Below are 11,096 nucleotides of genomic sequence, written 5' to 3'. Positions count from 1 at the left end.
AGTAGAAATGTATTATAGAAATAATACAAATTAATCTATTTACTCATATGCTAAAATAAAATCAATTTTTTCAACCCTAACCCCACATCATCAACATTTTTGCCTTAGTTTTCATAAGAAATTATTCTATTTTCATATATTTTTAATAATTTATATAAGTATTAAATATAATTTGAACATGAATTTATTAAATGAGCACAAATATCTAGTTCTAGATTAGGGAGCTTATCAATGGATAATAATATTGAATATGCACATTAATTGATTGATGATCTTTGAACAGAAAAACAATTCACAATAAGATAATATTGTCTTAGAAATGGATGTAGCTGTACAACTCCTTCCCTCCACCCTCTCTTTGTGTATTCAAGACAGCACCATACAAATTTATTATTTCTAAGGCTTTCTACATCTAAAAGAAAATCCACAAAAAAAAAAAAAAAAATTCAAGCAAATCTTAATTTCATATATAATCCCTATTTGTTATTCTACTTATATATCATCAAAAAATTATGTTGATCGGGCATGAATCTCGAAGCAAAATCATGTTGGAAGCTTCAAATTTTAAATTAGAAGCTATATGAACTCCGATTTCAATAAACTTATAGTTGAATTGAGTGTCTCAAAAATACGAACCCAACGACACTAAATTCGACTCAATCCTGGCTCAAATGAGTCTAAATCAAGGACCCGAAGCACTATTGGAAGATTCACCACAATTTGGATTACCAAATGGTTTCCAAACATGATATACTTATAGGCGAATCGAGCGGCTCGACAAGACGAATCCTACGAGCCTAAGATCGCCGAATTCTAATATCATTAAGACATTCAAATGCCCAATAAATTGTATGCAATCAAGTGATTCAACATCGGCTGCCCATTCAAACCACTCCTAATTTAACTCTGATCTTCATTTTATTTACTGGCCATGCCACAATAAAAAAACTATAAATAGATCCTTCATTTCTCATAGAAAGAGACACCGAAGGGAGGGGAAGAATGATGCCCAAGCAAGAAGAGAAGAGAAGGAAGTAAGGAAGAGAATGAAGAGACTCCTCCTCAACCACCGCCGATCTTTCACCAGGTAGCCTACCGACGCCAGAGTTCTACCCGAATGCCATCTAACGACGAAGTTCTTCCCAGCCATCGACTGACGTCAAACTTCTACTAGATGTCGTACCTCCGCTTATCGTCAGATTTCTACCAAACACTGGACTTCTACTTAACACCGGAGTTCTGCCCGTTGTCGGACTTTCGTCGAAGTTCTATCCGATGCCAAATTTCTGTCGACCGATAGACTTATATCGAACACTGGACTTTCACCCGTCGTCGGATTCCTATCAGACATCGGACTTCCGACCCATCACCGGATTCCTACCAAATGCTGGACTTTTGCCCATTGCTGGATTCCTATCGGACACCAGACTTCCGTCACCGAAAATCCGTCTGACTTCTACTCCTGACCGGACTTCTGCCTGTCTCCAGACATTCATCGGACTTTTATCTGACGCTGGATTTTTACCTGACGTCATCCTTCTGACCTCTGTCGCCAGACAACGGTTTTTTATGACCTCCGTCTCCCGCCGACTACGATCCTTCCGACGTACGTTGCCCACCAACTAAAGTCCTTTCAACTTACGTTGCCCACCGACTACGGTCCTTCCGACCAACAAATACATCAATAGTGATTCTTTGTATTCCCACCATGTAATGTACTCTATTAAAGTCTTCCCCCAAGGATGAGCCTCATTTGTAATCAGCTGCAAATACTAGTGGATTCATTCAAACTGGGCTAGGCCCCGTGGGTTTTCCCCATTTTCAGGGATTTTCCACATAAAATCTTGGTGTCTCTTGTGAATGATGCACCATCTCTTTTTATCTGATTGTGGGTTGGATCTCCATACAACGCTAAGACGCTAAACTTTATATTTCTCTACTGTCGCGAATACTCCATGACGCAACACTACTATTTGAGCAGAACTATTGCCAAAACATCCAAAGGGTACTAATAATTTAAAGATTGATCATTTTTTACCATTGATTTGACAAATAAGATGCAACAACCATCAAACCCTAATTAAGGTAAAACAATCCCAAAGAAAGCTCAACCTAAACCTTTTGATCATAGGTCAAAATCATCCAATAATATATTGATGAATAACATGCATTTTATAGGTCAAAATGTCTTGGTGGAATCTCTCCTACTCATCTTGCGTAGGTTAATAAGTTTATAGGGTAAAGCTCCATTCTTTCAACCTTAGGTATGTTTAAATCATTGGAAAATTTTTCACAACCCTCCCCATCATGAACTAAGGTTGATAATTTGGGGAGTTTAGTTATACTATAAAATGAATATCCATGAATTTAACTCATTAAATAAAAAAAGATTATTTATTTGATCTACCCTATAAAAAAACATTAAAAAACTCACTAATTTGATAAAATAAAAAAAAAAAAAAAAAAAAGATTTGTTAGATTCTTAGAAACTTGTTATACATCAAGGTAATGGAGGTTTAAATTATACTTTTTAGTGGATATTTGCATAAAAGATTTGATCTTTAAAAAAATAATACAATTTATAAACTAATAAATCATTATATGATCTTAAATAAATTCAAAAAAAAAATATGAAATTTTGAAAAGTAATTATGCACCATGATTTTTTTCAACAATAAAGTAGATTAGTTTGATTTTGTTGGAAGGATTGCTAATAAATTCATTATACTTTGCCTAAATATAAATAATTTTTTTTTTCTTTTTTTATATTGCTTTAGAATTTATTTTTGAAACAAAAAGTTATTATCATGTAAGTTCAAAATGAGATATTTGAAAAAAAAAAGATGCTATAATCCTTGGTTTTATAATAATATAGCTTGGTTTTATAATAATATAGCTTGGTTTTATAACAATAATAATGATGATGATTAATATATCATCAAAAATTATCTTGATAGGACACAAATCTCTAGAAAAAATCAAGTTGGAAACTTATAAAATTAAATTTTGGAATCATATGAACTCCAATTTCAGCAAACTTACAGTCGAACTGAACGTCACATAAATACGAACCCAACGACACCAAATTTGACTCAATCTGAGCCCAACTAGGTCTAAATCGAAGACTCAAAGCATCTTTGGAAGGTTCAAACCATAATTTGGATTACCAAACGTTACATGCTTATAGTTGAATCGAGCGGCTTGATGAGATGAATCTAACGAGCCCAAGATCGCTGAATTCTATTATCACTAAGGCACTCAAATACTCCATAAAAGGTTCATGATGAAAAGAATCAATATCGATCGTCCATTCAAACCACTCCCAACATGCCCATGATCTTCTCCTAATTTACTGGTCATGCTACTCTTAGAAAAAATATAAATAGACCCCTCATCCCTCATGAAAATGTGTCCAATCAAGGAGGAAGAGATGAGATGATAAGAAGAGAAATCGGAACCAAGCTCCTCAACCATCTGGCCACTGACCGTCGTCCGATTTTCACCCAGCCAATGACTGATGTCGGACTTACACAGGTCCGTTAACTGACATCAGACTTCTGCCCGACAACTGACTGACACCAAACTCACACCAAACCACCAGACTCCGAACCTCTGCTTGGCCACCAACTGACGATGGACTTCCACCCGACTACCAACTAATGCCAGATCTCTGCTCGACCACCAAATAACGTTAAACTTCTGCTTAGCCACCGACTACGGTCCTTCTGAGCTCCATTGCTAGACAACGATATTTTTTACAACTATCGCTTGCCGATTATGGTCCTTCCGACCTCCGTTTCCAGATTAAGGTCATTCCAATTTCCATTATCAAACAACGATCTTTCTGACTACTGTCGCCAGCCAACTATGATCCTGCCGAACAAACAACATATTAATACTGATTCTTCCTATTTCCATCAGGTAATGCATTCTATATTATGTATATTTGTTATATCAAGCCAAGACCTTCCCTCCAATGAAGAGCATTATTTGTAATCAACTGCAAATACTATTGGATTCATTCAAACTCAGTTAAGCCCCGTGGTTCTTCCCATTTTTAGAATTTTCCGCGTAAAAATCTTTGTGCTCTTATAAACATTACACCCTCTCTTTTTGTCTGATTGTGTGATGGATCTTCGTACAAAGCTAAGAGATTAAACATTATATTTCTCTACCGCCACGAATACTCCAGGACACAACAATGATGATGATAATGATAGTAATAAATTTAATCATTGTTAATGGACTGATGTTATTGATTCAAATATTTTCTTATGGATACAAGTCCTCACAATTTATTACTTATCTATCTCGTATTGAAATTGAAAGAGAATATCCTTAATGTTTTCTAAACATTTCCTATAATAGGAGGCAATAATAGATAATTAGGGGTGACATAAATTTGATCAATTAGTTCAAATGATATTTAATATCAATATCAAATTAATCAACACAAATTGAATGCTCTAATTCAAATCTCCAAAAAAATCAATCTCAGAATAAATTTGATTTTTTATAAATTCAAATTTTTAGCCTTTTTGCAGTCGGTCGAATTTACACAAAAATCCTGCAAAAAGACACAAATTCCAAATCTCACCAAATTACAGTAGAATATCTATAACATCAATACAAGACTATTATCCTATAGAAACCAAATCAAATCAAGTCCTGATATTTTTCTGTTCGATTAAAATCGCGTAGAATCAATTCCGACCGATAAAATCATCGTAGAAAATAGTCAAATCGTGTACAATATTCATATCTATAACATACTAAAAGTTGTGCGGTGAAAGTCGTGTCAATACAAAATCAGGTCAAAAGTTCGACTACAAAAACACAAAACAGTGCACAACTCGATCGAAATACAAAATCTTCGAAAACAGAAATAGGGTTCGGAGTCCTTACAGCGAGACAAACAAATCTTCTAACAGCGTCGTCGGACGAAAAGCGCTCCGTGGCCTCCAAAACCAAGCTTCCTTCTTCTCTTTCCTTCTCTTTCTCTCTCCTGCCTTCTCCTTCTCTCTCCAAAATGAATCCAAAATATCTCAAATCCGATATTTATTAACACTGATCGTCCTGGACGATCCAAATTTCGTCCTGGTACGATGGGTTCTCTGGACAAATTTCGTACAGACGAAATCCAAATTCGTCCCGGGCGACTTGCTCTCTGGACAGATTTCGTACAGACGGATCGTCCCGACTGCTCCAGGTTCGTACAGACGAAAATGGCAGATTTCTTCACAAATTTCTTCAGTTCGTTCAGTACTAAACCCAGTTCGTACAGACGAACTGCACTAAAAAAAACAGCTTTTTGAAGGGTTTTACAGTTCTACTGAAGGCCCGACATACAGGCCCAACGTTCTGCTGAAGGCCCGACGTTCTGCTGAGGGCCCAACGTTCTGCTCAAGGCTTGTCGTTCAGGCCTGACGTCTTCATCTGAGGCCCTCATCTTCGCCAGAGGCCTTCACCTTCGCCAGAGGCCCTCACCTTTGCTAGAGGCTCTTGTCTTTGCCAGATCATCATTAAAGGCCGTGTGCTCCACCAGAATATCACATGAGGCCCAGACTTCTGCCGGACCACTAATCTGATGCCCACAGTTCTCCCAGAATACTACCGACTATGGTCCTTTCGACCTCCGTCGCCTACTACGGTCTGTCCGGCCTCCATCAACAAACAACGGTCTTTCTGACCCCTGTTTCCTGCCGACTACGGTCCTTCTAACCAAACAAACATGTATATGTAACTCCTACCATGTAATACAATCTATATGATGTATATTTGCTACATCAATACAAGGCCTTCTCCAAAGGAAGGGCCTCATTTGTAATCGACTGCAAATACTAGTGGATTCATTCAAATTGGGCTAGACCCCGTGGTTTTTTCCCCTTTTCAGGGGTTTTCCACGTAAAACTCTGATGTCTCTTATGAATGTTTCAACCCCTCTCTTATCTACTTGTGTGCTGGATCTTCGTACAATGCTAAGACGTTAAACCATATATTTCTCTACCGCCATGAATATTCCAGGACGCAGCAATAATGGTCAATATAAATAATATTTACTTCACATGTTAAAATTATTAAATTTAACAAATATTACCTTATATTTTCTTGATGTATGGCTTAAAATTAAATTTGTTATTAAACTTAATTAAATTTTGACTCATTTAAAATAAAATCGAACTGATCAAACAAAAATTCAAATCGGCTAATTTTGTAGGTGAAAGCAAACTACTCAGCCGGCCCGTAAGACGCCGGTCTCAATTCAATGTTAATTTTTTGGTCCCCTTTTGTTTAACGCCAAATGTTTTTTCCAACCCTTTGCACTCAACCACCACGTGGCTCACCCACGTTCCTCCCATCTCTTCCACGAGGGTTTCGGGCGACCCATCGTTCCGTTGTAGAAATCAGCAAAAATTACCTGGAAAAGTGACCTCGAAATCTAACTCTCTCATCTCATCCACAAACCCGCCGCTAGTTGACAGCTCGCCGGACCTCAGCGATGGAGGTAGCCAGCGCTACACCAAAGAACCCTAGGCGTGCCCGGATCGCCCGCCGCGATCTAAACTCCCAGGTTCGAATTCGATCTTCCTCGCCTAGTCCTTCGTACTCTAATTGTTTATCCGATTGGCGTTTTTTTTGCCATGACCCCGATTCTAGGGTTTTAACGCGTGGCTTATTAGCCGTGATTCAGGAATTATCAGGAGATGCCACCATGGAGGAATCCGGTGACATGGATGGAATGGATGAAGGTGATGCGGATGCCGACAGCGGCGACGATTCCGGTTTTGAAGGCGTGCCGGAGGTTGGAATGGTGTTCAAAACCCACCATGAAGTTTCCAAATTCTACAAGAAGTATGCTCGTCGAGTAGGATTCGGAGTGTCTGTGAGAAGGTCGTCCTTTACAAAAGAAGGTCATTGCTTGTATCTTGAACTTATGTGTTGTAAGGGCGGCAGGAAGCGCCCCGAGCCTAAGTTCAGGAAGAGGACAACTGCGACAACCAATTGCCCGGCGAGGATCCGGGTGAAGCTATGGGGAGATGGGCTGCTCCATTTGGAGCTTGCAAGCCTTGATCACAACCATCCGGTGAGCCCGTCGATGGCTCGGTTCTTGAATTGCTATAAGCATTTGTCAGGGTTTTCAAAGAAGCGTGCCTTGCGCAATGATGAAGGAGATGTGGTTCATATTGAGGAGGAGCAGTCCCAAGCACAAGCACCTCTTGATAAATTAGGCATCTTGGAGGAGTTGCTCTTTAGTGAGAGTGGATGCCGGAGCTTTGTAGAACGAGGAAGGTTGAAGTTTGGTGAAGGAGATGCTGAAGATCTTCGATTGTTCTTCACCCGAATGCAGGCGAAGAACTCAAATTTCTTTAATGTCATTGATTTGGACAAGGAGGGATGTGTAAGAAATGTGTTATGGGCTGATGCAAGGTCCAGAGCAGCATATCAGTATTATAATGATGTTGTTGCACTTGATACATCTTATGTGATAAATAAATATGATTTGCCACTTGCAACCTTTGTAGGAGTTAACCACCATGGTCAGCCTGTGCTTTTGGGTTGTGCTTTGCTTGCGGATGAAACAGCTGAAACTTATATTTGGTTGCTGAAGGCATGGATTGCTTGCATGTTGGGTCATCTTCCCAAAGCCATAATCACCGATCAGTGTAAAAGCATTCAGATTGCAGTGTCTGAAGTTCTTCCTGGAGTTCGTCACCGACTTTGTTTGTGGCAGGTCATGAAGAAAGCATCAGAAAAATTGGGTGGGCTGGCAGAGTATAGAGTGATCCATAAGGTAATGCAGAAGGCGGTTTATGATTCGTTAAGGGTTGATGAGTTTGAGGAGGAATGGCTGAAGATGATTGAGTTTTATGGGCTTCAAGGAAATGAGTGGTTGAGGCTATTGTATGAATGCAGGCATTGCTGGGCTCCTGTCTATCTGAAGGATGCATTTTGGGCAGGAATGTCTACTACCCAGCGGAATGAGTCCTTTAGTACCTTTTTTGATGGATATGTTGATGCTAAGACTTCTCTGAAACTTTTCCTTAGCAAATATGAAATGGCTTTGCAAAGTAAGTATGAGAAGGAAGCCCAAGCTGACTTTGAAACATTCCATAAGCGGCGGCCCTCCGTATCAAAATTTTACATGGAAGAGCAACTTTCTAAGGTCTACACCCTCAACATGTTTAAGAAATTCCAGGATGAGATAGAAGCTATCATGTATTGCCATGCTTCACTTATTAAAATAGAGGGAACAATATCAACTTTTGATGTAAAGGAGTGTATTTTCCTTGAAGATGGAAAGAGGACAATGAATAGGAATCATGGTGTTCTCTATAATTCTGAAGAGAAGGATGTTCAGTGCATTTGTGGTTCTTTTCAGTTTAGAGGAATTTTGTGTCGCCATGCTTTGTCTGTCTTTAAGTTACAGCAAGTGCATGAGATTCCCTCTCAGTATGTTCTTGATAGGTGGAAGAAGGACTTCAAGCTCTTGCATGTTTTGAACCGGTCTTCAGATGATGTGGTTGCTAACAATAGGATTGACCGTTATGATTACTTGTCAATGCGGTGCCTTCAACTGGTTGAGGTTGGAATTTTATCTGACAAATACCAACTTGCTCTGAAGTTGATTAGAGAAGTGGAGAAGTTTCTTCTAAGTGATAGTACATATGAAGAGACACAGCCAAAGATTGTGTCTCGTGTTAATAATAAACCAACTAAGCCAGATGGCATCAACACCAAAAGCTTGGGAAATAATATTCCCTTGGAAATTGGAAATGAAGAGAGACGAAGGAGAGGACGACTGCCACAGGTGAAAGATTCAGAGGTAGGTCTTGCGTTCTTTTAAGTTATGCACTGCTCAATTTAAGAGTATAAACTAGTAAATGTGACTCCTTTTTTCCCTTGTCACACTATACCATTTCTGTATGGTCAGGCTCCTTTTAGTACATAAGAGATGCGTAATCAAAGCAATGAATTTTAAATGGGAAATTTACATACATACCATTTTATTTCATGCTATTTACATATCTAACATCCAAAACATTAATATTATATACCTACCACCGGCTGTATCATGTGATGGATAACGGGCTGCGGAATGTGAGATTATTAGTGGAGCTTTGATATATTGACTGTCAAATGGAAGAATCCGGCATAAGGAGGGTATTCAGTTTTTAATTTGGTTTTGGCTTATTGGTTTAGGTTTTTGGTTTGTTTCAAGTAGGGTTTTGGGAATTTTAGAGCATATGGTCTAGGGTTCATAAGGGAATAAGTCATTCAAAATGAGGAGAAGAAGATGATGCCATGATCAGAGAACTCAGCATAAAAAGATAATCTTGATAAAAAGCTCCTTGAATTCATGAATTTTGTCTTTGATAATAGTTTACGATGAGCAAGCTGTGGAAGATGTGATTAAAGCACAACTTTAATAGTTTGATTGTTGAAAGGGAAGAATCCCATCTAGAGGAATAAAGGGACGAATCCAATGTGGGGAAAGAAATGTGAAGTGAAAGACACTAAAGTTGAGAAATTACAAAAATGAATGCTTTCAGGGAGTGAGAAAAAAACAAGGTGAGGAAGAGGAAGAATTAGCACACCACTAGGAGCAAGAGGGAGGAATCGATCACAGAACTGACGCCCAATGAAAGCTCTTTATTACATGGTTAACCACAGAGGTGGAATCAACCTTAATTTTCAGGGGAAGGGGCAAACTTATAAGTAACTGTTAGGGGTCTAAGGAGCAGCACCCCTGACGGGATTCAACCTATCAGGACTGATAACTAAGGAATAATGTGGATGATTTGACATAAGAGTGACATGAAGTAACATTGAAAAACATATTGACTCATAACTAATGAATGGATGTGGATGACTTGACAAACTCGCCATATATTAGCATTTAGCAACAAAGTGGAAATGCAATCGAGTATCAATTAGCTTGTTTCTTTTTAAATATATATTTTAGGGTCCTTTGGTTTTAGATTGTGGTTTATCCACTGAACTATTTTACTGCTTGTATTTATGTAAATTGTATCAAATGCAGGATGGAGTCAACTCAACTGTGTTGCCTCCGGCAAATCATTATGCAGCACAAGTGAGTCCTCAGCAATTTATTGGCAATCAAACAGCACTGAGACCAAGTGTTGTCTACATGTTTCCGGTTTGTGATTTGATTTTTGTGTAACATATTTGTATTACATAATTTTCTCGCCCTTGTTATATTATAACATAGGTTTCGTTTGGGACAGCTTTCATATTGCTTCTTAAAACAACTTCTTAGTATAAAAATAAAAAATTTTATAGGAATGTGCTTTAAGAAGCAGAAAGAAAGCCGTCCCAGATTTACGGTGGTAAGCAATAAGATCTTCAATCATGTTTATTCGCTTTTGCATATATCAACTATTCTAAACAATTGACTCTCTATGAATTTAGGTATCTGTGGCCATATATAATACAACATTAACTGTGAGAATTTGTATGACAGGGAGGCTTTAATCCACAAAACTTTGGAAATGGGGCCATGATGCCATGGATGTATCCGCAAATGTATCAGGTACAACTTTTGATTTTCTTCCTATCATTTATAACAGCTTTTAAGCTTGGAATGCTTTTCCAAGCACTTATTCAATAGCTAATATTCTGCTAAATTTGATTGTTAAAATTAACGTTTAGGGTTCTCAACCCCCTGGAACAACCCCTGAACAAGCTCGTAAGAGGCGGAAGGTAGTTCGCCGATTAAAGGCAATACAGGCAGCTAATAACCCTAGTGATCCTCCTGCTCCTCCGTCAGTGTTATAGAATGGGTTCTACGTTGTAAAAATGCCTTCTAGGCATGGAGTAGTCCCTTTTAATTTGTATATATACAACTCATCAATGAATCTTTCTACATCCTGATATTTTAAGCTCTTATGAGGAACTTGAATTGATTACAGGTAATCTAACCAACTTTATTCCAGTATGTTAGATTAGCAATGACTGTGCTCAAGCATTTTGTTTTATTAGTTTGTTGATTTGTTGTATCTATAATCAAAACGGTCATATATTTTGTATTAGATATTGGCCTTGGATCCTGAACAACTAACACCAATCTTCAACTA

At 38.2% G+C, this 11,096-nt stretch overlaps 1 protein-coding gene across 2 annotated transcripts; it reads left to right on the top strand.

Moving 5' to 3' along the window:
- Positions 1–6,359: 6,359 nt before the first annotated feature.
- Positions 6,360–11,096, top strand: LOC110101470 (protein FAR1-RELATED SEQUENCE 6). Of its 2 annotated transcripts, none has more exons than XM_020829377.2 (5): positions 6,360–6,571; positions 6,692–8,824; positions 10,043–10,159; positions 10,484–10,552; positions 10,672–11,096. In XM_020829377.2, exons 1-5 carry the CDS (start codon positions 6,500–6,502, stop codon positions 10,795–10,797), a joined length of 2,517 nt encoding a protein of 838 aa, XP_020685036.2. In that variant the 5' UTR covers positions 6,360–6,499; the 3' UTR covers positions 10,798–11,096. The 2 variants fall into 2 exon arrangements, with proteins under 2 accessions (XP_020685036.2, XP_020685037.2); XM_020829378.2 differs by having other exon boundaries at positions 6,423–6,571; positions 6,681–8,824.

The sequence above is a fragment of the Dendrobium catenatum genome, unplaced genomic scaffold (assembly GCF_001605985.2).
Source record: "Dendrobium catenatum unplaced genomic scaffold, ASM160598v2 fragScaff_scaffold_542, whole genome shotgun sequence".
NCBI classification, from domain to species: domain Eukaryota; kingdom Viridiplantae; phylum Streptophyta; class Magnoliopsida; order Asparagales; family Orchidaceae; genus Dendrobium; species Dendrobium catenatum.
This window is presented reverse-complemented; position numbering and strand designations above follow the sequence as displayed.